Raw genomic sequence first — 27,251 nt, forward strand, 5'->3', positions numbered from 1 at the left:
GGCCAAGCAGTTTAAAACTCTGCTTGTAACTGATATCTAATAACGAACGTAAGCCACCCCAACCTTGCACCAGCGTGAGTGGTTGCCAGTCAAATATCTACTAATCTATAAAATCGGGTCAGTTTATAAAACTGCTGTCACACGGAATTTTACAAACTTTTTATAGCTCCAAAATTTAATCATAGAAAATTTTTATTTTGTTGATTTGTTAGATATCCATTGCTGGTGTCAGTTTGAATATGAAATACTAATCATAATTTACAGACTTAAAAGAAACCCTGTAAAAAGGGTACGATTTGTAGATTAAAAACGAACATCCGATTTCCGATTGTTCTATGATTTTCTGAGTGCTACTATAAAACAACAACAACAACAACATCAACAAAGAAGGAAGAACGAATGCACGCCCTACTGTTTAGGGGGTATACAACAACCATATTCTATTCCGTAATGGCGCCGTTGTCGATTCAAGTTTATATAACAAACTTCCCGTATCCACCCTGCGCGGGGTGAATCATGATTAGCCGGCTGGCGGAGCGGCCGGTGTGACGTCAAAAGAGTAATTGAACTGAGCCGAATAGTTTGAAACTAACGAAGAATTAATTTTGAAGAGTTTCCTTTCGCAATTTCTTACTGAGCCAAGTATTAAGTTAAAGAATATATTTTTTTACCAATCTATTCTAGTTTGCAAGAAGTAGGGAGCGTAAGACAGCAGAAATGTGAACAAATAATGATGGCGTTCCCTTGATTTACAAGATGCTTACTCTAACGCAGGCAAAACTTATTCACTGATTTATTTGACAATTTAAGCTAAAAGAATAAATAAATAAAAAACATACGTTATACTCATTTTAATACACCATTTCCGTTGTATTAAAAATTCTAGCTTGGCTATAAGGCTCTGGGAAATAAAACAAAAGAAAAACAAAAATAAATTTCATTGTATCATATCTTCACGTCTTCATCAACTAAAGAATTCATTTTCTCGATTTGGTGCACGGCTATAGAATTCTTTAACGATTAATATTAGAAAGTCTGACAACAGAAAACTATTCAAAAAACAAATACATGAAATACTAATCAACATTAAAAAAAAAAGAAAATGCTTACCTTACACCTTCTTCAATTCTTGAAATAATGAAAAGCTTGTAAATTTGTAACAATCCTTAAATTTTTATCAGCTAGCGAATCCTTTTTGCGTCACTTGTTTGTTTACTATTTATTTAATTTTTATTTTAGTAAATTTGTAAACACCAAATTTATTTGTATTTAGTTTAGTAGGTATAGACATACCTACCCGCCTCGACTAGCTTCAGCTATTTGCGGGTAGGTATATAACCAGCTTATAACTATCTGTTTTAATAAAGTGTGTTGTTTTGAGGTTCAGAGATGAATAATTAATTTGTTTTGTTTTATTCCCTGAACTTCGTAGCCAAGCTAGAATTTTAATATACCGGAAATAGTCTATCCACAACCGGTTTCAAAATAAGAAAATGCGAACCTTTGGTTTACAGTACATAGAAGTTCTTTTACAGCCGTCATGCAACCGATATCCATTGGAAAGAAAGTTCCTCTTTACTTCTAAGCTAACAAGCGAGCAATGCCCTTCGATCTTCCTAGATAAGTCTAGGAAGATCGAAGGGCCACTGCATGCTCGCAGGGTACATCAATACAATCGATACAAATGGAAAGACTGCGGGGCCTGGGTTAAACGTGAAGAAAGACCTTCTTCTTAATCTGCACGCAGGAATATTTTTTGTTACGCTAGTTCAACATGACGGCCGACTGGAGTAACGTATTAACCACAAACAAGAGAAAACAGCTGGTTACACAAACTGGATACAAGAAAAAAAAAATAACGCATTAATTCAAAGTTTCAAAGACATTTTGCCCTTTGGCTCTAAAAATGCACTCTGAGCTCTTTGAATTTCGAACCCGATTCAGTGACCAATATTTAAAGGACGTGGTAACGTGTGGTGCTAAAATGATACCAGCAATAACTACCAGTTTCTGATTTTAATGCACCAAATCGTAAGCAAAATATCCAAAGAATCAATAAAAAAAGAACTAACAACTGACCTGCAAAAGTGATTCAGCTAATTTATGGAAGATAAAAATGACCGACATCTTGAATTAGGCGTTACTCCTGGCATTTAAGGAGTAACCCAGTGAAACAGCCTTTTATACACAAGTGACAGGTGATGTCACGTGTGCATGTTTGAAAGCTTGAACGTTAAAAGATTCTCGTGCTGACACTGAATTGAGAAAATACTATAATAGAGTAAGTTCCGGCGGCCATATTGGAGGAGCGAAACAATAGAATGGTTGCCTCTGGGAATTTTTTTTTTTTTTTTTTGCAAAATTTCTTTTATTGTTTTGCTCCCGGCTCCAATATGACTGCGGTAATTACACTCTAATGCTCCCTCCAGAAACCACGGAGAGACTCTACGAGTGAGGGATGATTATGGGATCGGTTGGGTAGACGGATGGACATTGCGTACGTCGATGAATAAGTACATTCCAGGTGAAAACTATTTAACAAGAGATAAACTAACCCGATAAAATGCCGAGCAATGCATTTATTCGTCGCCGCAATGTTCATCCATCTACTCAAATTGCAAACGATCCGACAATCCCTTACTCGTACCAGTCTTCTCACGGTTTCGAGATTGGAAATTTAACGTTCATCGTTCTTTCAAAATTGACACTGGAACGAACGAAATAAAATATTTCGTACTACGCACAAAACCATGGAACATGTTTTATCAGTTCACCAGAGTGTTTATCAGTTCATCTGTTTTATTTGCGGCTCATCTTAAGTAAAGCGGAAGTTTTTTTGCGACTTGTCAATCGCTTCACATTTTAGGAGGCATTACATTTGAAATTTCATAGCAACAAAAGAGTTTTGCAAAAGTTAAGGCTTTCAACTACCCCGTGTTAAAAACATGGTTTTATTCAAGAATGCTGTTAATATTATGAGAAACTCAAAACATCAAAAGTTAAATGTGAATCGTTTTGATGAACTGAGTTTCTTTGTATTTATGGAATATAATATATTGATTATATTATGAATCAAAACTTCACTTTTAAGTATTTCATTTTTAAACAGTAGCATTGATGTACGGACGGGGCTGTGCTATTTAGAACTCATCACATTTGATATGTCAGACTCGATAAATGAAAAGGCGGTATACAAACTTAGCACTTAAGATGTAAATTGAAGCTAACGTCCCTGCCCCGTCCCGTATAGAGAGGTATTCAATTTTTGTAATTAAGATTTGTTTCAAAGAAATAAAATCTGGTTAAATTTGTACTTATGTCATTTATGTCTTGTTGCTGTAGCTCAAAAAAATGGATAAATGTACATTTCACTGTAACCGAGACTGTGTAAAAGGAGGGTCTCAAAGGGGTTCACCGTCAGCCGTCAAAAAAGGCGAATTTTTTACCGTCAAGCGTAAGAAACACAGTTATTATTAGCCATCAAACGGTTTTAAGGTATTTCAAATATCACTATCTCAACTATTCATCTCTTCCGGACTTCTAGTTGGCTCTCAAAGAATCGTTTTAACCATTTTATAGGTTCGCAAATATACTCACTTTATGGTCCGGATTTTCCACATAATTTGTGTCTAAACTGACATCACAACTAACTTCCCAGTTTAGAAGTACTTCTTGTTTCAAAATATTTTTAATGATTTACTACATTAATAACGTGTTTCTGACCAAAGCTCAACCTCCAGAAAACATTTTATAATAACTGCAGAAATTTCGCGCGCTCATTGGGTAATTTTCATTTTAAAATAAGCGGACAGACACATGAATATATTATTTATGCGATGTTGATCATGAGGAAACGAGCGAGAACGGGGAGTTTGAAAAAATCTAAAGGTCAATATGTCACTTTTCAACTACTAGAAACTCTCCCTTTTTTTCCATTAACCAATAAGAGAGCGAGACAAGTTTTTGATTTTGGTCGCGTGAGATTTTGAAATGTAAGTTTCTCGCATTTTTATTCCGCGTTTTTACTTCATTTTGTCCCTTCTGGCTTCTTGTTATAGCAAAAAACAAATTGACGCCAGTTTTTCATGCATCTTTACGGTTATTGGTCATGAATAATAGTGTTATAACATTGTCAAAGTAGTCTGCGGATCCACTCGGCGTAACAGGACAGACGCATGAAAACTGACGTCAATTTGTTAAATTGTTGATATTAAAAACTCAAAAGTTCATATTAACTGTAACTCATGGAAGAAATTTCCCCTTCAAAATCGTCAACCGTCAAAATCGGTCAAATTTAACCGTCGTGACTTTCGACACACGCCTCACATGAAAGAAAAAAATTGTTGCCCTGAACGGGATTTAAGCCGAGGAAACCCCGCTTGGAGTAGTGATAGGTGCACCGAATCATACCCGGTAAATGAGCAGCCATGAACGTAAAGTGAGCAGCCAGAATAAATTTTAAAAATGCGCGGGAAGTTTTATAAGCAATAATTATGAAGTCACAAAAGAATGTGTGGGTGTGTTGACAGGTTAGGGGGTACTTTTGATTGATGGGTCCTTGACAAGTAAGCAGCCCAACGCTGATTGGTCGTCGCCAGACTATTATGTTTGCAAAATAAAAGGCTGCTTTCATCAAAAGCGCTATTCCACTTTTAGAAAACAAGGTTGTTTTACGTTTGTTGGAGAAAACAGAAATGTTTCGAGTGGAATCTAGCGCTAAGACTCTGTTGACTGTAGACGAAGTTGAACAAATCAGTAGTATACCTTCAGCAAAGATAAGCCCCGTTAGTGTCTTCCCCTGTCTTCCTCTGTCTTCCTGCATACTAATAAGTGTCTTCCTCCATACTACAGTCGAACCTCCACTAAGCGACCACCCACAATGTCAAGGATATGTGGTCGCCTACGGGAGGTGGTCGCTTACCAGAGGTCAGACCACAGGAAGTCTAAATTTCGGATAATTTACATACGGCAATTGCGGAGACCTAACCCTTTTGCCAGTACTCATCGAAACCCATACATGTTATTTACGAGATAAGAGAGTTTTTTCCTACAAGGGATTCAATCTGATTAAAGTTTATTTCAGTGTACAGAATAGTGCATGTGTATTTTATCAAAATTTTGTTTCAATGCTAAGCTGTTTCGGGAGACACTTGAACCGTAAGCTCTGACTGTGAGATTTACGGCGTCCGCTGTCATGATGTGGCCAATATTTTACAGCGACACATTTTTCAATTTCCACCCGTGAGAGTTACAGCAGATTGTGTGTCAAGTGGTCGCTTACGGGAGGTTCAAAACAATTGAAAATTTTAAACAACGATCTCTTAAAGTGGTCGCTTACGAGAGGTGGTCGCCTACGAGAGGTTCCATCTATAGTGATTTGACTTGAAAACTTTTGGTATTTTGGAAAAGTGGTCGCTAATGAGAGGTGGTCGCTTACGAGAGGTGGTCGCAAAGGGAGGTTCGACTGTAATAAGTGTCTTCCTCCATACTGATAAGTGTCAAAGTTTTCTAATGAGCGTCGCTCTTGCATGATAATTAAGTGATTAGGTAGTGTCTTCCTGCATACTAATAGGTGTCGAGGTTTACTAATGAGCGTCACTCTTACACAATAGAAACAATAGACATGCCCAGGCTTGCCCGCTCTATACCCACCCTGATTGGATAGTCAAGACTCTATTGTTAGAGTTAATAAAAACAGCGCAAAATTTGAAAGCGTTATCATACAACTAGAGTAAAGATTATTTTATCGCTGCTATATTCCTCAAGGATGGTTCCAAGCGATCAAGTCGAATTGGCCCCTAAAACTCTGTTGACAGAAGATAAAGAGAGTTCCTTACCCGGTCAGTTCTGCCCGTTTCATCCCCGCTCAACGTTGGAATTGGTAGAAAAAGCGCAAGGATTTAGCTATGTTTACTGTCCCAAGAAAATGTGCTTTATGTTTGCCCCCGCCTCAGACTGGAAAGAGGACATAGAGCGTATCGCGCATCATACACACTCTGATGTGAAAAAATATGCAGCTCAGTTGGTCTGTGATTGTTCTAACAAACTAGCATTGAGAAAAAGTAAACAACCCTGGAGCCAGGATCGAATGATTCTGACGTGCCACAAAAAAGAGTGTAACTTTTTCGTGTGGATAGACCAGCCAATATCGCATGCTATCAAGGAGCGGCTCTCATATTCACCTGAGCCACGGTTCACAAGATTCCATCCTTATAGAGAGATAAAGGAGATGTTTGAAAATCACCGCCAAGAGCTTAAACAGAAAGGACTTATTCAGCGCCAGCGCCATGCACGCAAATATGACGAAGGATTTTTAATGTGTGACAACGGATTCAACAGTCTAGGAAGTCCTAAAATATTTCACGGTGTTAGATACAGAGAATGGATGGACGAAGTATGGAAATCTTACAAGTTTTATGTCCAAAAAATGAAAGAAGACCCTCGAGACGACCCAGATCCTACACTTTGTTTAGAGAAAGACGATTTGCTGCGTAAGGCGTATTTCAAGTACGCAAGTGATGACGGCCATCATCCCGAAAGTTTCCGAGTGTTGAAGGGTTTGTATGAAAGACATATTGAAGGCAAACACGTACCTTTTGAAGGTTATGTCATCAGCTCCGAAGAACTTGAAGAAATAGAAAGAGATAAACATTTATCTTCTTATTCTAGAGCTTTTACACAAGATGTACGCAGATCAAAATGTATTGCTATGCTTAACAATGTAAGGAACCAAGATCTTCCTGTTTGTTCTAATTAAAAATATTGCATTACCGTCTGTGTAGAAACAGAGCTGTCTTGAGATCCTTTGAAAGATTTTCAAAGTTTTTGAGTGACATAAAGTTTTTTTTTTTTATCTTTACACCGCGTTAGTCTCTAATTATGTTTAACAAATGTTTGACTCGAGCTCTAAAATTTGCATGTGAACTATCTCGTGTGTCTTTTGTTTGAGAAACAATAAGTCATATCCAACACCTACTCTGATTGGGTAGTCCCAAAGTCAGTGTCTATAACAATACCCGAACCGGCTACACGGAAGCTATTTTATGCGAAATCTTCGTTTACTTCGATTCTCAGACCGTCAGTTCCTTAACAACATGGCTAGCAAGTTTACTGTTGGAACCCCAAACACCCTCGGAAAAGTGTAGAATAGTGATATTGAAATAGAATGTCGGAAACTATTAGCGACCTGTTTCAAAACCCTGAACGGAACAAGGGAATTATCACAGAGAGCTTATAAGACAATAAAAAATTAGCGACGCGCGACACCCACGCGTGTGTCTGAGAAGAATAAAGACACATGACTAGAAATGGCCCGTTTGTCTCCTTTTGTCCCTTTTGGCGTGGTTTTGGCCTTTCAGGCCTGGTTATGGCCTTTCAGGCCTGTGTTTGACCTGGTTATGGCCTTTCTGGTCTTCTTTTATTTATTTAAGAGAACGCTTAGTAACCCCGCCTTCATCAATTTTCTATAAAACAGACGCGTTACTTTCTGAAGTTTAGTTTCCTGTCAGAACGCGTGCGGTTCAAACCAAAGATGACGAGCACAAACTATACCTTATACCTGCAACAAGGTGCTGGAAATTATGAAGACAGTGAAGAAAGCGATTTCTCCCAAGAAAGCGAAGTCTCTAGTCAAGGAACGGAGTCTTCCCAAGAAGAAGAAACAGAAAACTTAGAGCCGTGGTCACACATTTTTGATGAAGCCGAGAAACGCCACAAGATCCAACTGGACGCTTTGATCAATGAATACCAAGAAAACGGAGATTCTGACAACGTGGCTCGTAGTAAAGCCGTGAACGTTCTCGTTTCTGTTTACAGAAAAGAGCTAAGAAAAGTACTCTTAGAGAATCTACAGTGGATGCGTGCAATGAAAAAGGATCCCACCTTCAAAAAAGTGATGGAAAAACAAAAAGAGCTTAAAGACACAGAAGGATTTGATTGGTTGGAATCAACGGAACTTGCTATCGGTAAGCGGAAATTCTTACTCAATCGATTGTACGAAAAGCAGCCCATTCCACAAGATCAAGACTAAACCTACTATGAATGTTATGTTTTTTTTTTTATTTCCTGGATCTTTGTATTGTTGCATTTCAATAAAAACTGTAAACAACCCAACTTTAAGTGTGTTGATCGATGACTTGAAAATAATAACAATAATAGTAAACTTGTACAAAAAAAAAAAAAAATCTGCAATTTGAAATACAAATTACTAAAGCAAGATCAAAACTTTTTAATTAGACACTGTTATTTGTGATAAAACTTTTAAATAAAGATGATGATTCCAAAGTTGAGAGCTGTTGCGTGACTAGCGACGCGCGACACCCACGCGTGTGCCTGAGAAAAAATAAAGACACATAACTAGAAATGGCCCGTTTGTCTCCTTTTGTCCCTTTTGGCGTGGTTTTGGCCTTTCAGGCCTGGTTATGGCCTTTCAAGCCTGTGTTTGGCCTTGTTATGGCCTTTCTGGTCTGTATTTGGCCCTTCTGACACTATTTGCGAAAAAGATGTCATTTGTGTTCAGTCACCAAACTGTCAACATGGTTTACAATAGAGTTTGCAGAAACTGTCCGATTCCATCGTGCGGGGCGAAGTACCTTGTCAGATTAGCTAACCATCTCGCGGAGGTTCATCAGTTAGACCACATACAGCGAAGACAGTATTTACAAGAGGCGAAACTGCAACCTTAAAGTTAAAGTCGTAGTTTACGAAAGTGAAGCGGATGATTCCGGAAAAAATCACTATCACAATTCAGTACAGATACAAGAAACGGTGTATGAACTGTCAAGACAGCGGAGAAATGAGGCCTCTTTTAAAGCAAAAACTAAAAGACCGACTACAAAGAACAAGGCAAACCGCAAGAAACAAAGAAAGTCGAACTCTTGGCTTAGAGGCCATAGGAAAATTGTGTACACACGGAAGGATTATTCGATTATTCCTCGAAATAAAATGGAAAAAACAGATTTGTAATAGTCAGTCAAATGATTCATTTTCATTCCTTTTCCTTTCAAATCGCTGTTTATTTGACTCTTTTTGTCATTGTTTTTTAATAAAGTTTTGAAAACAGTATCTCTTGTCTGGTTCTATTGCTAACAATTATAAGTCGCGTGTTTCCATTGATCCTTGTTAAGTTATGTGAAATTGATTATAAACTAATGCGTCAAGATACTTCCTTGGGGTTTTTCAGCAGAACGGAACTTATTTATATGCAACTTTAGGCTTGCGAACTAGCATAATTAACTGACTAACGGTGCGTGACTTTAATAGTTTTTTTATTTCCTCGAGATAGATAGGAGAAAACGGTTTTGTTTCCCAGTCGCGGACAGTTAAACAAGCGCTCAAGGCAGCTTGAAGATCACAGTACTAACGCTTTAAAAATCGAAGAAAAAGTTTTCCCAACAGAGCGATTGCAAGAACGATAACGCTTTCGAAATCTACCCGCTTTTTATTCAAAACAGACAAACATAATTATTGCTTATAAAATTTCCCGCACATTTTTTAAATTTATTCTGGCTGCTCACTTTATGTTCATGGCTGCTCATTTACCGGGTATAATTCGGTGCACCTATCACTACTGCTTGGCCACAGCACTGGGGATGTGAGTAGAATCATCCCCAGGCCATTCCACGGGAAGGTTTTTTTTTTTTTTTTTTTTTTTTTTTTTTTTCCACGTAGCTCACAAGGTTGAAAAACGCTTAAAATAGCCAGCCAGCGGTGCATTTATGATATTTTACTGAACTAAGGGTGAAACGTTTCATAAATGAAAGCTTCTCGCGCATTTCCAGCTCAATAGCTAGCGGTACATAAAAGCTTGCTCTTAAAAAACTGCGGCCATCTCCGCCGGATTATCAAAGTAAGAGCGGAACTGAATGCAAATGTATTGCAATTATAATATTTGACTAAACTAAGGGTGAAACGTTTTATAAGTGAAAGCTTCTCGCGCATTTCCAGCTCAATAGTGTTGCATCAATAACCCAGTTCGTCCCCAACCCTCCCCCTTATCGGCGTTTCTGAACCGTCAGTCTTTAAAAGGTGGAAATTTCCACAGAGGTTTCGATTTTGTATTTCTGCAGTAGGTTGGATAATTTCCGGCTTGATACGGAAACCCTACTCTCCCAATGAGTTTCACTGAAGAAAAGTTCAAAAATCCAAATGACGAGCTTTTATGGCACGTCTTTATGTTCCGGTGATCAGCCAGAGTAGGTAATAGTTTCAGGCGAAAATTGTAACGGACTTTAACCCCGATGACTAAGCAAAACAGTTTTAACGACGACAAGTAAATAAGTCACAGTATTGAGAAAACGTGATACATAAAGGTTTGACTGAAATTAACCTGAAACACCTATTGCATATAACGACAAGGTGTCAATTCGAGTAGACACCGCGCAGTTTAAAAAGAAAACCAGTAAAGGTGGCCGAACACAGTTTGCACGCGCTTTACATATTCTGTTAGTGATGCTATTAAGGACGGTGCCTACTAATACCGAAGTATTTTTGTGCGGTTTATGACCATGCGGGAAAAGTAGATCTCAGCAAGACCTATTGGAATCCAAAAAGAAAATTGGGGGTAACCACGTATTTTTCAGAGATAATTAAGCAATAATATCTCTAAAAACGCAAAAATATAAAGCAATGTATGGGATTTTTTCCTAAATTGAAGCCTAATTATCTCTAAAAAATGCATGGCTACCCCCAATTTTCTTTTGAGATACCAAAAGCATTTGGTAAGTTCTGCTTTCTCCGTATAGATTTAAACCGCGCAAAAATATTCCTGTATTAGTAGGCACCACCCATAGGAAACCCGAGTATCTTGCGATGCGCAGAACGTATGCACAGTAACAATAGTAGGCACCGTCCTTAAGCGCGCGCTAGAGTTGTGGTACGCAAATACTGCGGTCGATAAAGTGATCCCTCAATTTCACATGAAATGGGTAAAAAAGTTAAGTTTGATCCTAAATGACTAAGTTTCTCGTTTCTGGATTCTTTTTGTTTTCTTTCCGAGCAAAAAAGTCATTCGCCAAGACCTTTTTGCATGCTTTCATCTTTGACATGAAAGCCAATTAAAGCCACGCATGCGCATTTGATCAAAAAATTGTGACTGGTTGTTTTCGTGGAAATGAACTGTTTTCTAAGGAACCGCTCATTAGAATTTCGTGACATTTGGCATGAAAATAGTTCCCTAAAAGCGTAACTCGCCCACAACGAGAAACCTAAATCTAACAGAGAGTATCTTCACAGAACATTAAAATGGAAAATCAATATTTTCGTGAGATCTCTCTGTTAAAATTACATGAAAGTAGTGCAACTGTGTCAGTGTTTTGTGAGTTTTTCTGGATACAAAAAATGGAAAAAATCTAATGAGTACATTTTCTAAAAATAAAGGAAACCTACTATTTATGGACGTTTAATAGTTCACTGCATTGGCATGGAAACGGTACTCAGCTCAACGAGACGCACGAAAATACATTTCTTCATAGTTGGTCTTACACCATACCAATTTTGGGTGCCCAGCAGTACATAGTTTCCAAATAACGTCTTCTAACACCTGTACACTAAAAAACTGCATTCGGCCACCTTGAGGCCAACTAAGCTAAGTGCAGTATTATTTGAAAAATAGTGTAAAACTCGCTTGGCTCAGCAGAGAGGAGGTACCGGGAATCTTTTTAGCTCTTCTTTATTCTTTAAGGAACTGGTCCTTCCCTACGTCAACTCTACATCAATTCTACTCTATTCTACATCTTTTCTACGAGTATCACTCAAATCACGCCTTACTTTATTTTATAGTGTGCTGTAAACATATTTACGAGGCCAAATGGTCCCAACCAAAGATAAGAATTGGTTTTAAAAAAATACATTAACAGGAAAGAACAACACAACTATTCTAAGAAAATAGATAGAAAGGGAAACCAATCAGGCTGATAAAATCCTTAAGTGTTTTGCCTTGATTTCAACCTTCGAGGAGGCCCGAGCCAATGTTAAAAGAAGTAGGCAAACCTGTCCACAGCACAACTTGTAACTCTAATCTTTGAACAACAGGAAAATGTCCAATAATCTGGAAAATATCTATTAAAACTACCGAAAGGAAATAACAACTGTATTCTAAAATTAAAGTCAAAAATGCACCCTTACATTAGCTTCACAACAATAGTATTTTTAGTATAAGCAAAGCAGTACCTTTACACTAAATCAACGCTTCGGATCGGAAAGCGCTAATGGTACATGTATCTATGCTGTCTATGTCAAAAATATTCAAATTTCGGTCACAGAAGTATTCAATTTTCGTAAAAATTAATAATTAATAGCTAAAAAGTAAACATGTAAGCTTAAAATGATTTCAAGCCGTTTGACTGTCGTACACAATAAAACTAGTAAATTGTTTTCTCTAATTAGCAACTTGAAGATTGCGTGCGTTTCATTAAAATGTTTTTAAGAGTTAGCTATTCATCCGGGCCCAGTTCTTCAAAGCCCCGATTAAGCTAATCCTGGGTTAACGTGAACTTTGATTCAAGTTTAATTATCAATGAGTAAGGATGCTTCCAAAAGAATTTTATCCCTTAGTTTTGAGTTATAGTTTTCCCTTCCATTAGCTTGAAATTAGCTGCTAAAGACATTTTTAACAACTAGCAAAATGAAAAATCTCTCTTAACTTTTAATCACGGATGGTTAGCGTTTTTTTTTTTTTTCTTTTTTTTAACAACTGGGCCCCGGTTACCCGATTGGATGTAGTGAGATATTAAATGTCAGCGCAAGGTGTGGAAAAATATCTCGCATTCAAAAACTCCTTAATAATTCATAAGCCCATTGACCACTCAAATGGTAGATGATACATCACGTACAGTGACTTCATGTCGATAAACCTCCCCCTTATTAGTATGCAGTCTTTTATGAGCTAATAAAACACTCCTCATTAGCACGAGGAGTGTTAAAAATTAACCGTCAACCGTCAAAGCTGCCCCCCTCCCATCGATACCCTCCTTAATTCGTCATCTACAAATTGCAGTTTCAGATTAGCGATTGTCCTTGCATAAACCTTTTCTAGCATAAGAACCCATTCCAAGGCAAATCGGAAATGGCATGGCCTCTTACTTAACAACTTAACTAATTTAGCACCTAAGGGGATTACGAAATAATATTTTTATAATATGCGGGAAAACATTCCAACATGACTCATTAAGAATGTTTCATAATTATAAACTGTTCGCAACAGCTTCCCTGGGCCTTCACGAACAAATTCTTAGGATTACTGACGTTTCTGCTTTTTAAATCTACAAGATATTTCTGAAGTAATATCGTCTGTCTTTATAAGAGATACGTTTTCATTGCAGTCACGGGTTACTCCAATACACATCGTTACGTTAACAAGAGTGGGTTGGTATACGAATCGTCGTTGATTGCCGTCCCCAACATGCTTCTCCATGAACGCAAAAGCCTGGTCACTTGTACTTCTGCATTGGTGTTGCTGTGAATGCAAGTGGAGATGTTATTAAACGTACTTAGGAAACGGTAGAGAAAAAAAAAATAGTGCTCTTCTTGGTACTCTTCTAGTGACCGTAGTGTTAACTAGTCAACCATCAGACGAATAAAAATTTCACCGTCGAGGGATAAATAAGGCGATATCTTCCCGTGAATTCGATAACTAAGGGTATTTTAACCGGCAATATTTAATCCCGTCGAACTCATTAATTACCACCGTGAAGAAAGTTTGGAAATGTGATCTTAATTATCATAAAATTGGTGAGCTTTTATATTCAATTTCCCCAAGAATTATTTCATGTTTTGAAATAATATATCACACACTCCAAACACTGTTTCTTTCCAAGGTTCTAAAAGTTGGTTAAAAAAACTTTTTTTCCACCCACTTTTCGGTGTCTCTAAATCTGATGAAACACCCTCTCTCGTGCTTTATATTTTATGAGAACGTTTGGCCAAAAGTTCCCAATAGGGTCTGGAAGAGGTTTGTATCACTGATCCATGAATTAGCCAAAACTGAGCGCTCAATTTGTAAAATCAGATGCAACCAAGTGGTGCAGATTCCGGCATTCCACATTAGCTGTCAGTGGTGACTCGTAGTCACAGCCAATACTCCCCAAACTTTGTAAAGTAACCAGATCAGGCAAATCTTGCCTCATTTGTTTTGAATAACTGAAAAAGTTGAACACTGAATGAGCTCACACTGTCCTCTGTGGCATTAACATTAGCTTAACCAAGGCTCGCAGTTTACTGTCACTTTCGCCCAAAAGCCAATAGGCCCAAGGGCCAAATACGTTAAGCCCTCCTTACCTAAATTAAGATGTTTTTAACGTATTGTTCCTTAAAGGGCCCTTGTCAGCCAAACCTTTGTTTTTGTTTGTATGCGAGAGTTTGGCTATTATATTTTATTCAGAGCATGTCGAAATGAACGAAATCACTGTCAAACTACTAAAGATAATGGAACATACTTTCAGGAAAACAACTTACAGTAAAGCAATAAGATTTCGCTTCACCATGCAATATCAATAATTTCGATGGCATCAAAAATGGTGGAGGGTGCAGACTAGGGTCCTTTAATAATAGTCTATTGCTGGTATATTTATAGACTATTGTTAAGAAACATTACTTAAGATACCCCTCAAATTACGAGGGCTCCGTCAATCTGGACTCAGGCTAAAAAGAGTTAAAAAAAACGTCAGATTTTTTTTTTTTTCTTCTTTCTTTAGAACTTAACAGTAAAGTAGAAAGGAACAGAGTTTTTGTTCATGAGCGTGACTCACCTCAAACACAAGTTTCCAATCTCGGTTTCCTTTTGTTGCTTTCAGTGCGTACTGAATTCCGTTGCATGGGTCAGTAAATTGAATACACCTTGATCCCCGCCTTCCTTCGAAATTTCTTATCTGAAATCCTTAATGAAATAGTATTTAATTGTGATTAAAAACATATTTCAAGACTTCTATGACACCATAATCGTTTGGAGACGGAGGTTGGACAATTATATTCTCCGAATAATTTATCCTTGTGAGATGATCTCAGGACGGGGTACTGTACATTACGTGCGCAGTAGAGTGGCTTTCAATTGAGAGGCGGAGTTTGCTTTGGTTTTACTTAACTGCGCTCTGTGATTGCCTGGCAATTTCATTTTTGGATCCCTGAATAACCTTTTTAAGATCTACTTCTCCCGAATAGTCACAAGTCTTTCAAGGCTTCTATTATACGATAATGGTTTGGAGACGAAGGTTGGACAATTATATTCTCCGAATTGTTTATCCTTGTGAGATGATCTCAGGACGGGGTACTGTACATTACTTGCGCAGTAGAGTGGTTTTCAATTCAGAAGCGGAGTCAGATGCTTTGGTTTTACTTAACTGCGCTCTGTGATTGGCTGACAATTTCCTTTTTGGATCCTAATAGCCCTCGTAAGATTTACTTTTCCCGCATAGTCATAAGCTGCACAAAAATATCTCTTTAAAGAGGCACCGTCCTCAACTTCGAGCACACAAGTTTGTCGGGCTCACCAATCATGTGCGTGTACTTACCAGTGTTGGTGAATCTTTCCCATTTTAATGTACATCGGCGCTTTCCAGAAGAATCTTTACAAAGAACTCCAAGGTCATATCCATTTGCGCAATTCAAACCGTCTTCTCTGAAGACGGAGCGAAGATTATACGAGGTCTGATGTTTAGGGTTTTTGGTGTTGTCTGTTACGGGACAGGGGACGGGCGAAGGACCAGATGGTCTAGTGAAACGGGGCGTCAACAAAAACACAACCACAGCCTGAGAAGAGAAAAATACAACGGCGCGTGTGAAACTTTAAGTCAATTAAGATTGGGGTTTTTTCTAGTTTCCCGCAGACCGCAAAACTCTAAAAGTCACGTGACTCCGATCCTGCCGTTCCGTTTGAGGTTCAGGTTACGTGGATTACGGCAGAGTTTTTCGCTGGTTTTAAAACTATAACGCCACGTTTAAACGTAAAATTTGCTGTCTTTAAAAGAGTTATCTCGATGAATGGGAGATTTGTTTGATTCAGTTACGAGATTACTAGAATTAAATTTAAAACAACAACAGCTACCTCAATACTATTCTCCTTGCAGCCGCCATCTTGTTTTCCTAATGGTAAGCCAAGATGCGTATAGGTAAAAGTAACCCTCGATCTTAGACCCGGATTATGTACATACCGTGAACTCCGAACTGTGAACTGCTGCGGGTCGAAGTTTGCGGTTTGCGGTTTACAAAGGAAATCCTTATACTTAAGGTCCCTAATATTCACTTCCGGTTGGACGTGTACTTGTCTAGTGCAGAATCTATTCAGTGACAGTTGTAAAGTGATTTAACAAAACCAGACAGCTGGAGCTGTCTGCTTTCGCAGGCTCAGTAGACCGTGAATGTATGGGCCTATCGAGCAAATTTCCTGTGACAAGTTTCAGTGACTATCTTTGTTACTCGTGTGCGAATTTTAACTGACAAATGCATTTGCTAATAACAAACGGGCGCACTAGTTTTATGTGTCAAAGAAAAAAAATGTCATGCGAAATTTTGTTAGAATTGTTTCCTCACGGCACTTCGTGCCGTGTTCGGATAGCTTTAATCTGTTTTTCGAAAAAGTTGCCCATCGGGCAACCTTAGCACGAGGCCTTCCTAAGGGGAGGTTGGAGGGGGGCAAAATTGGTAGGAAGGGCTGACTTCTTTCATTCTAAGAAGTGTAAGAGACAAAGACTTCTGACGAACTGTAATGAATGCATTTATTAAAAAGAGCTCCTTGGATAAGGTTACTTGCGTTGCCTGCAATAGCCGCTGTTCCGTAATGAGTTTATTGCGTGCCTGCGAGGTAGGCAACATAAAAGCTATTTAATTCCAGAAATATTTCCTCGTTCATTTTTTTTTAATACTGCTGTCAAGAGAAATGGCATTCGAACTCTAGTGGGGGTAAGGCTGTCATCATCCGGCGAGGGAATCCGTCAGTTGCAGCTGACAAGATTCAAACGCTTTTAAAACACATTTTTCAATCAAGGCGGTCAAACCTTATATAGTTTTGGTTCTTTGGTAACTACTGAAGAAATTTTTTCAGAGCCTGTTGAACTTATCATTGTGATTGTTGTTTCCGCTTTTTCCGGTTTCGTCGGCAAAGGCGACAAACTTGTGTTAATATATAATATATAATTTATTTTACCTTAAATCCTTTACATCATGTATTATCAGGTGTTCACAAAACTCAGTTATTTTAAGAGACAAGGAGATCTTAAGAAAGCTTGTTAAACTTTTGCAAAGATCCCCCGTAATTAGTTGTTACACAATAGTTGGCGTCAAGGAGAGGATGGAATTCTTATCATTAAATTAACAAGATTGTCCAAGCTTATAACTTATTACTATTTCTGATACTAACTTAAGATAATTGGTGTTGAATATACAATTTCATTGATTTTTTTTTAATTCTATATGATTTTGATTCCTTTAGAACAGCCGGTAAGCTGTTCCATACGAATGCTCAATAATTTGTCCGTTTGTAAGTAATGTGTACTAATTTGATGTTGATCGTGTATTGTACGTATGAATTTTATCATTGGTTGTGAAATAGTCTTTGTAGAACATTAATAAGCTATCATGAAAATACGAGTACATGAATAGAGCTGTGAAAAAGTTGTGTTAACTATATCTAGTGAGGACAAAAATGAGATGGTAGATTCACAGTACTAACGTTGACTAGAGCAACACCGAGACATAGGACCCTCTGAGACTTAGCTTAGCAAGTCATAAGCCAAGGAAAAATCAAACGGATGTGGACTGCTTTACAAAAATCCGAATGCCCACGGGGCCGGTCAGTCCTGGGGGAGTGTGCAGTGCTGGAAACGACTGATGCATAAAAACAGACTCTCTCAACTTGTGCCTCTAGAAATATGCGTAAAACAGTGAGGAGAATATCTATTTCGATATCGGAGCTCAAGAGTTGCCGAACATGTTTGTTCCCACGGGCCTTTTCAAGCAACTTGTCAACGATCGTAGTCTTGGTTGCAGTTAATGAAGCTATTAGTTACATTTCCTTGTTCTTAGAAGTGGAAGAGACATACTTTCTCAGACAACAATGGATGTGCTCTTTCCGTTGCGTGCGATTGTCATTGTTCCGGTGAACTTATTTCGACGTCTAAATATTGCGTGCAACTTAAAATCTTGTTATCTCCAAAAACATTTCGTGATGTTTTTGTTCTTATATAGTGGGGAGTCATATAAAAAAACAGATAACTTGAAAACCATAGCTCGTGCTCATCTGAAAGTAAACATTTCCGTGTAAATGACACCTGATAAAAGCCTTTTCAGTGTTTTAATAAGAATAATAGAAGAGTGATCTACAGACCAGTTGTCTACTATCCAGCAAAACAAATGAACAACTTGCGATAATCCTCTAGCCGAGGTGTTTATCCAGTGGTGATTAATTTGTTTGAATGTTTGTACTTGGTCAGCCTCTGAAATCGAGCCAAAGTAATAACGACTCTAAATTCTTTTTCAGTGACCTGTTAACAAGCTTTATATCTCATCGCTAGCACATCTCCCGCAATCACCCGCAATCACGCGCAATCAATTAACAATTAATCATCTCAGTGGAGGTGAAAAGTGATGGCTATTTACCGAGCCGCGAAGCGACGAGGTAAATATCTATGACTTTCACCGACAATGAGGTGAATAATAGTTTTAGTATATACCACACAAGCTGAATAACTAGTGCAACAAAAAAATTGTTTTACCTCTGACAATATACCGACAAATGGTATGAAATTTAAAATCTCGCGCACCGCGCGGTAAACGATCTCTTATTGTAGAAAGTTTCGTCTCGCTTTCTTGCAGACAAATAAAGGCTTTGGAGACAATTGTTTAGTTCCTACGGTGCCATTTCTTCACTTTTCTGTGAAATTCGTCTTGTTGTTGAAACCATGTTGAAAAATATTAGATGTTACATTGTTTTCATTGTAATTTTAGTGCTCAGTAGTTTTCGTAAACAAGGGATTGTATTTTCATTTTTCGCCTTGGAACATGAGGTTGAAAAGGTTAAATAACTTACCATTTAATACCGTCAAACCAAACTTTGTTGCTATTTATGTATTTTTTTTTTTCTTCTTTTTTTTAACAGCCGCCTCGTTTATCGAAATAATTTCCTCTTAAGCAACCGTGGCGAAACGGGAATCCATCTTGTTTCTCTTCGGCTGTTCGGAGGTGAATTGCACTTTGCTACTCACCACCGAGCTAGCCATACAGTACTAAAGTTAATAAGCACCCACCTTGAAAGTTCATAAACTTAAAAAGCACGTACCCCACCTCCCTTCCAACAACAACAACAACAACAACAACAACAAAACATTTCTGTACTAGCCCAGCGTGAAGTAAGAGGAGCGTCAGTTGTTTTCCAGAATTGGCTTTAGATACGGTAGTCAGTGAACTTTTATGTTCTTTACGGCTTGCTCATGTTAGCGTTTAAAATTTGTTTTGTCTTGTTGAAGCGAAATTAAATAAACTTGTTTTTCCTCGTTTTGTTATTCTTTAAAAATGTCCTCCCTTGTTGAAAATGTTGGGATTAAAAAATAATCCCCCACCCTCATGGTTCCAAAATTAAATAAACGCCGTGGGCGGTTTATAATCGAATACATACGGTACAAGGCAACAAAAGCTAATTTAAAAAGATAAGTTTCCACTGAGGATTAAAATGCTACAGTGATCTAGAATTCCGTAAGCCAAAAGGTAAAGCATTCCTCAGTGCGGAAGCAGTGGCGGCAAAACACCTATCACCAAATGATCAGCCATGATTTTTCCACGAAAAAAGACTAGTAAAATTCCATCACTTGAGCGTAAGTGATAGGCAGATTGTTTCCTTTATCATTGCGTGCAAACTCTTAAGTTATGTATATGCACTTACCTAAATCACGTAGGCGATCTATGCATTAGCTTAATCCGCCTCGTTGGCTAGACCAGGGGATTTTAAAACGAGAGATAAAATTAACGACATATACTGCATAGCACGAAAAGGTTGCAAAACTTGAATTTCTTTTTTCCATTTTTGCGATTAAGCGTTCGATCCTAATGAAAAAAAAAAAATCCCGAGGAATACTAATACCTCTCTCAAGACAGTATTTCCAATGGTACATTGTGAAGAAAGAAAACTTTCCAGTGCAAAAAGTGAGGACAGCCTGTAAAAAATTTCCATATAAAAGCCTGGGGCAAGATTCACAAAGATGATCCTGAGTATTGTTTGAATAAAGTGAACGATCACCGCAGTTATGTAGGTGCTTTTTACTGATGTAGTAGCGAAAAGAAAGCCTGAAAAACTTCCGGCTTGAACGCTGGATAACCTCAGCGATACTGGTACCATGCTCTACAATTTTTTGTGAATTCGTTCTATACCTGTAGCGGTGATGCGATGAAAGCGACTATGAAATTCATACAGTTCAGCTTCGGGTGAAAGAAAAAAACATTTGCAGCGATCCGGTTTGGTTGTGCTACTCGCCATAAATAAGCAACGTTTTCAACTAGTTTAAGAGTTTTAAAGTACGAAAGTAACTCCTAAGAACATCCTGCATTTGTCGGCTGGAAATGGTTTAAGAGTTAAATTTATTTCAGTGTTATTTGACTGGTCAGAAACAAGACGTGACCGGGCTTGAAATCATCATGATCGGTCGGGAGGGAGCTGCAGTCCGGATATTAAAACTGCTTTCCAATTTTCAGTCCAAAACATGTAGTTTTCAATGCCCATTGTCATGATTTAGGAAGCATTCCAAGCTATAATAACCCATAACCGCTTTCTAAGATCTATGATTATTCTACGAGATCGCTTAATTCTATTTTAAAAACTCCGTTTTTTATAAGACATGTCTCCAATGTTAAGACATCAGGCTCACAACTTTTCAGAGTAAGGCCGGACGTCCAAAGTTTTAAGACACGAAACAACTATTCACAAAGACTTCCTATCTCAGGACGTGTCTTTAGTTTTCTCCTAAACGTAGCAGGTCAAAATTGACTTACCAACTGGTAATAATACCTGTCTTGCTTTTGGAGAGAAATCTGATCGTCTATGAGTTTTCATATCGATTTGCAACGAGGTGATCAGTGTGTGGAAATTGCCACAATCTTTTCCACTGAGCAAAAATTGACTTTTTGTATTTTTGCTGCTGTCCTTCCCAAGGACAAAATGTCAATTTCCAGTAATTCGAAGCAAAATTTGAAAACAAGTCAATTTATGTATCAAATTTACAGGAGGAATATCGCGGCGCAGCTTGAACAAAAACAAATCATTCGTTAGTTATCGGTTTTGTTGATGATCGCGATGAACAATTCGATTGAGATAAAATCTTCATTGATGATATTTATAAATTATTTCAAAACTATCCCTGATTAGCTAAGCTTTGCGAATCGATCTATAACTGCCACACGACAAGTAAACTTGGGAGACTCTTCAGTTCGGTTTGTCATAAGGTATTGTTCATGAAACAGAAGTTAGGATATACCTTAGGAAAGTTCTAAATTTTTCTGTTATATCTTGAGAGAAATGATGTTAAGCCTTGAGAATCACCAAAGATATAATTGTAGGAGATAAATCCCATTCGTATATAGACCTCCCATGCTCTAATGATTGTGCTAACTGTAAGCACCTCCTAAATTTTAAAGAAAGCTCTTAGCAAGCTTTTTACGTAGACTTCCTCGTCTAATACGTGCCTGCAGAACTTTAATAGGTCCTGCGACACACCAAAAAAATCATAACTCCCAGTATAACCAACCCAAATTGTAAGCCTTGATTCTTTAAAATCTAACAGTTAACCTGTCTAGCTTTACTTACTGCAGAGATGAGTTTTAAATCCATTTCGTTCGTCCACTTGTCCTCAGGAACCTCAACTGAATAGATCGATCCGACTCTTATGTTAAATATGCACATACACGAAATCTCAGTTTACAAAGGTCGGTTGGTATCAGTTAAAACGGGTTCATATTACCTCCGCAAAGTTCCCTACCCAGAAATCTACTGACAACGAGTTATTGTCACAGGATTCCACCTCTACATCTAGAACCCTTGCTTAGAAAAGAATGCTCTCACTGAAAGTGCATATTTTTTTGTTTAAATGCAGCTTGTTGACAGAACGTGATCCACAGAGCAGTACGTGGTTTGCTAGCTCCAAGAAAACAAACATTGTTTTTGTTATATTCTATTACCCTCCTAATCTCATCCGGTATTTTATTAATTTCTTTGTTTGTTAGGTTATGTTAACCTTAATTTTTAGCAGAGATAACAACTGATAAAAAACCAAAAGGATGTTTATATAGAGGATGTGTTTTAATCTAGTCCTGAATAGTACCATCAAAAGAGATTTGATTGATATACTGAATATGTTAGATTTAAAAATAAACATTGAATTAGTACTTTCACTGAAAAGTATGACGGACTACGGACTCAGTTCTCTACTTTTTAATACCCTTGCCACGACTTCCTTTACTGAAAAATGATGAATTGTTCATTTTCATGTGACGTAATTTCTGAGTCAGATTTTATGACAAATACGTTATTTCTCCGACCCGTTTTCAAGTCTTGCCAAAATTATTCATGTCCGTACGTTTTCATCATTTTATCATATCGAATGTATACACTCGATTGAGAAAACGTCACGTAAAAGGTAAAAACTGTTAACGATAAGACTCAACACCTTCCTGGGAAGCGCGTAATCTAATAAGCCTATTTTCATTCTTCTTGTCATAGAAAATACAATCGAACCTGTATATAACGGCCCTGTATTAAGCGGCCACCCTCAATTAAGCGGCCAGTTTCCAAAGTCCCGATTGTTCGCTGGTACAAACGCTGTATTTGTTACCTGTATTAGGCGGCCACCTCTACTAAGCGGCCGCGGCCACCCTGTAACAGTCCTATGTTTGTCTTTCTTTGTTATTTTTACCTGTATTAAGCGGCTACCCTTGGATGGAAACAAAGCCATATGTTATTTAATGCGGTCATTTACTGTGTTTAAAATGCGATCCAGCCTGTAAGCTGATACTCGGCCGTTTAATATCGTTAACGCTTTTCAGACTCCGCAATGTGCTGAAGGACAGTACCATATCACGAACGCTAAAAATGTTTGTTTTGAATATGCTACACTCTTTAGCAAGAAATTCCTCTTTAATTAGCTTGTTCTTCAGCCATGTGACATTGAACATTAAGCGTAACGACTATGAAATGACGGAATGAAATATTTTGTTGTGAACTGTAAGTCATAGAAATAGAACACTGCATACCGTAGAAGAGTAGAGGACAATTTACTTCATAGTACTTTTACACAATGTTACGTATATTATACCATTAAGTTACAAATTGGCACTAAACTTTGTTTAAAGTATTGATTGCTTAAAATAGTGTTGATTTTCCTATTGTTTCCTTGCGTGAAGTGTTTTTGTATGACACGCCATTAAAATTGACGTTAGACAACGCCCAGTGAGTATTTTTAGTGATCCTGTATTAAGCGGCCAGCTCCTCAAGTCCCGGGGTGGCCGTTATATACATGTTCGACTGCAAAGCCATGCACGGCTTTTCGCGTATAAAATTTACACATTTGTCGTGGACACACAGAAAAGAACACGTTTCTTTCTCTCTTTCGAAAAGCGGTCAAAGAAGAAAATTTCTTGCTCCGAAGAAATGCGTGGTAACCCCCAATTTTCTGTTTGGATTTCCATAGCCGATACAAAAAAGGTGTGCTTTTCCCGCATAGTCATAAACCGCGCAAAAATACTTTGGTGTTAGTAGGGACCGTCCTTAAATAAAGTGGTCTATTTATGTTATTTTATCAGTACAATCCCATAAAAACTAAACCCATGTTTACTCACTGATACGAACAGCAAAGCCATGCCCAGTTACACATCAAAATGTTGAGCGGAAGCACCTACAGTACTAGTCAGGTTTGTTGGAGCAAGGAAGAGAATCAACCTGAACAAGTTCAACCCACATATGAATGCGAATCCAGGAATTGAACCCAGGTCACATTGGCGGGAGAGGAGTGTTCCCACCACTGCGTCATCTCTGGTCTCCCCACCGAGCGAATTCTCCCAAGCTCGACTCTTTACGATTGTGTAGTGCCAGCTACTCAATGCATCATTTCTTGTTTTTCCTGTCACACCGATATTTACAAGCCTTATATTTAGTCTAGTAAAATTAGTATTTAACACAAGACATTCTTTTATTAGCGTATCAGCCTTCTAGTAATTCGCTTTCTCTGCTCAAATTGACTTGGGTGCATAGTATTGGAACAATTCTGGCTATTTTTATCCGCGTTAAGTTATGACAGAATACACAGAATATCAGTTACCAAAAGAATACAATTCCACGTCTTTTTATTAAAACGAAAAGCTTCCCAAACAGAAAATAATTCCCCTTATTTTGAGCGGACTGTATTCCGTTCATTCCGCTATCAGTTTTCAGCATACTATTCTGTTCATTTCGAAAACCAGAATAGGTCTTAAAAGAACATGAACACCGTACATTCCGTGTATTCGGCCTATTCGAATACGAATAGACTATTGTAACGGTCTATTATATGGCACGCCCGCTGTTCATCTTGGTAAGCTGCAACGCCTACAGAACGCGGCAGCTCGGCTGGTATGTACTGTATCCAGGTATGATCATATCACACCATCATTGATCAACCTGCACTGGCTTCCGGTTACCCACAGAATAGAATTCAAGATAGCAATGTTAGTTCACAAATGTATCTATGGCGTCGCACCACAGTATCTTTTAGACTTGATAAAAATCAATGACAGCTCGCGGTACCAGTTGAGATCACACCGGGACATACTTCTAATGGATAATACCTATAGAACAAAAAAGACACTAGGGGATAGGGCGTTTGAAAATGTCGCGCCCAAAGTATGGAACCGACTCCCTTTGGAAATCAGACAATGCCAATCATTAAATACTTCAGTTTAAAGTTTTACTAAAGACACATCTTTTTAAATTAGCTTTTTCTTAGTTCTCTTATTAACTCATATTTTAATTTTATTGTTTTTTCCGGAGATTGTAAATTATTGTTGTTGTTATTATTTAGATTAGCCATTTATTACTTCATATTAAGATTTTGTAATGCGCATTCGATCATATCTAGCATGTTAGACTGCGCAATATAAGAAATAAACATTATTATTCTGGAATCACGAGTCTCGAAGAAGACGCCCTTATGCCGCCAACTGACCAGGCATAAACCGGAAAGGAAAAACTATTTACCTGGAGCAATACCTGTAAAACTCTGCGTGGATTGATTTTGTTCTTAGATTTCCTCAAATAACAGCCGTCGATCCGCCATCCGGTTTTCTGAAGTATCATTAAAAGACTAAACTAGTGCTTAAGCAGGGAGAGCAACACCTGTAAAACTCTGCGTGGATTGATTTTGTTCTTGGATTTCCTCAAACAACAGCCGTCGATCCGCCATCCGGTTTTCTGAAATATCATTAAAAGGTTAAACTAGTGCTTAAGCAGGGATCAGGGATTTGTTTTACGAGTGGTAGTTGCATGCATAACTGGTGAGTATATGCACAAAGCATCAACCATACAACACGTTTACGGATTTACGTAAAGAAAACAAGTTACATGCTTCATCAAGGAGTGAATGGGACGTGAAGCACATGCGTAACATTGTAACATTTACATGAGCGTGACGTGTTAATTTCGCGAGAGACAACTAATATGAGAAGTCTGCATCAGAGGATATTCCACGGATCTTAATCGATACCACGTCTGCGATGTTGGCTCAAGTTCAACTTCCCGGGAGGTTTTTTTTTTTTATCCGGAACACCCGTCAATTGCATCAAAGGATGACAAACCTGAAGCTGACTTTTCTGGGTAAAACCATCACGCCTGTTACATCAGTGAAGGACTTGGGAGATATCGTAGTTTCCAACTTGACATCTAATGACTACCATATTTAATAACTTAGTCTCTTCGTGTATGGCTCTGAACATGTTGAAATAAATTGTGTTAAGCACATTTTTGATAATTAAACGCGAACATTAATTCAGTTTACGTCCTTGTAATATTGTAAACTCGTTTATTGCTGAACCGTGCGGTCTAACACATCCGCTACGTGCAAACATAAAAAAACTATACGTATCTTAAAGAATAAGCTTTTGGACAATTTTGGTAAATACTTCCTGAACTTTATTTATTTTTAGTATTTTTCTCGATTATAAAGTTTAGACTGAATGTTGTGAATGTTTTCTTCATTTTGATTAATTTTGATTGTGTAGTTATTAGTAACTTTAGTATTTAAATAATTATTCCTGAAAAGCCCCATTGGGGAGGTAACAATAAAGTATGTATGTGTGTATGTAAACTAGCCAGGCTGTTCAAAACTCTGCTTGTAACTGATATCTAATATCGAACGTAATCAGCTGTTGCCAGTCAAATATCTACTAATCTATAAAATCTGGTCAATTTAAAAAACTGCTGTCAAACGGAATTTTACAAACTTTTTATAGCTCCAAAATTTAATCATAGAAATTTTTTTATTTTGTTAAATTGTTAGATATCCTTTGCTAGTGTATTTGAATATGAAATACTAATCATAATTTACAAACTTAAGAGAAACCCTGTAAAAGGGGTACGATTTGTAGATTAAGAGCGAACATCCGATTTCCGATTGTTCTATAATTTTCTCAGTGCTACTATAAAACAACAACAACAACAAAGAAGAAAGAAAGAATGGACGCCCGACTGTATAGGGGGTATACAACAACCATATTCTATTCTGTAAGGGAGCCGTTGTCGGTTCAAGTTTATATAACAAACTTACCGTATCCGCCCTGCGTGGGATGAATCATGATCAGCCGGCTGGCGGGGCGGCCGGTGTGACGTCAAAAGAGTAATTAGACTGAACCGAATAGTTTGAAACTAACGAAGAATTAATTTTGAAGAGTTTCCTTTCGCAAATGCTTAAACCAAGTATTAGGTTAAAGAGTATCATTTTTTCCCAATCTATTCTAGTTTGCAAGAAGTAGGGAGCGTGAGAAAGCAGAAATGTGAACAAATAATGATGGCGTTCCCTTGATTTACAGGATTTACTCTAACGCAGGCAAAACTTATTCATTCATTTATTTGCCAATTTAAGCTAAATAAAAAAAAAAATAAAAAAAAAACAACATGTTATACTTATTTTAATACACCATTTCTGATGTATTAAAATTCTAGCTTGGCTACGAGGCTTGGGGGAATAAAACAAAAGAAAAACAAAAAGAAATTTCATTGAATCATGGCTTCACGTCTTGATAAACTAAAGATTAAA

General features: G+C 37.7%; 2 protein-coding genes across 5 annotated transcripts in view; both read right to left on the reverse strand.

The window, feature by feature from the left end:
• Window positions 1-22,060, reverse strand: part of LOC146490096 (uncharacterized) — a 52,375-nt gene extending 30,315 nt beyond the window's left edge. The window contains exons 1-4 of one of the 4 annotated variants that reach the window (XM_085120358.1): window positions 21,779-22,015; window positions 15,504-15,741; window positions 14,745-14,872; window positions 11,653-13,453 (exon numbers count right to left, since the gene is read on the reverse strand). In XM_085120358.1, the coding sequence (XP_084976484.1) occupies window positions 13,235-13,453; window positions 14,745-14,872; window positions 15,504-15,741; window positions 21,779-21,874 (681 nt within the window). In that variant the 5' untranslated portion in view covers window positions 21,875-22,015 and the 3' untranslated portion in view covers window positions 11,653-13,234. Of the gene's footprint in view, window positions 1-11,652; window positions 13,454-14,744; window positions 14,873-15,503; window positions 15,742-21,778 lie in introns of those variants that run through there. The other 3 variants (XM_085121589.1, XM_085119637.1, XM_085121004.1) reach the window with 3 other exon arrangements.
• LOC146490097 (uncharacterized) overlaps window positions 11,653-27,251 on the reverse strand; it is a 112,818-nt gene continuing 97,219 nt past the window's right edge. Inside the window, exon 5 of the transcript XR_014868086.1 lies at window positions 11,653-13,024. The gene's annotated coding sequence lies outside the window, so the exon portion shown is untranslated. The remainder of the gene's footprint in view (window positions 13,025-27,251) is intronic.

The sequence above is a fragment of the Pavona decussata genome, unplaced genomic scaffold, assembly GCF_977016875.1.
Source record: "Pavona decussata unplaced genomic scaffold, jaPavDecu1.1 SCAFFOLD_1, whole genome shotgun sequence".
NCBI classification, from domain to species: Eukaryota; Metazoa; Cnidaria; class Anthozoa; order Scleractinia; family Agariciidae; genus Pavona; species Pavona decussata.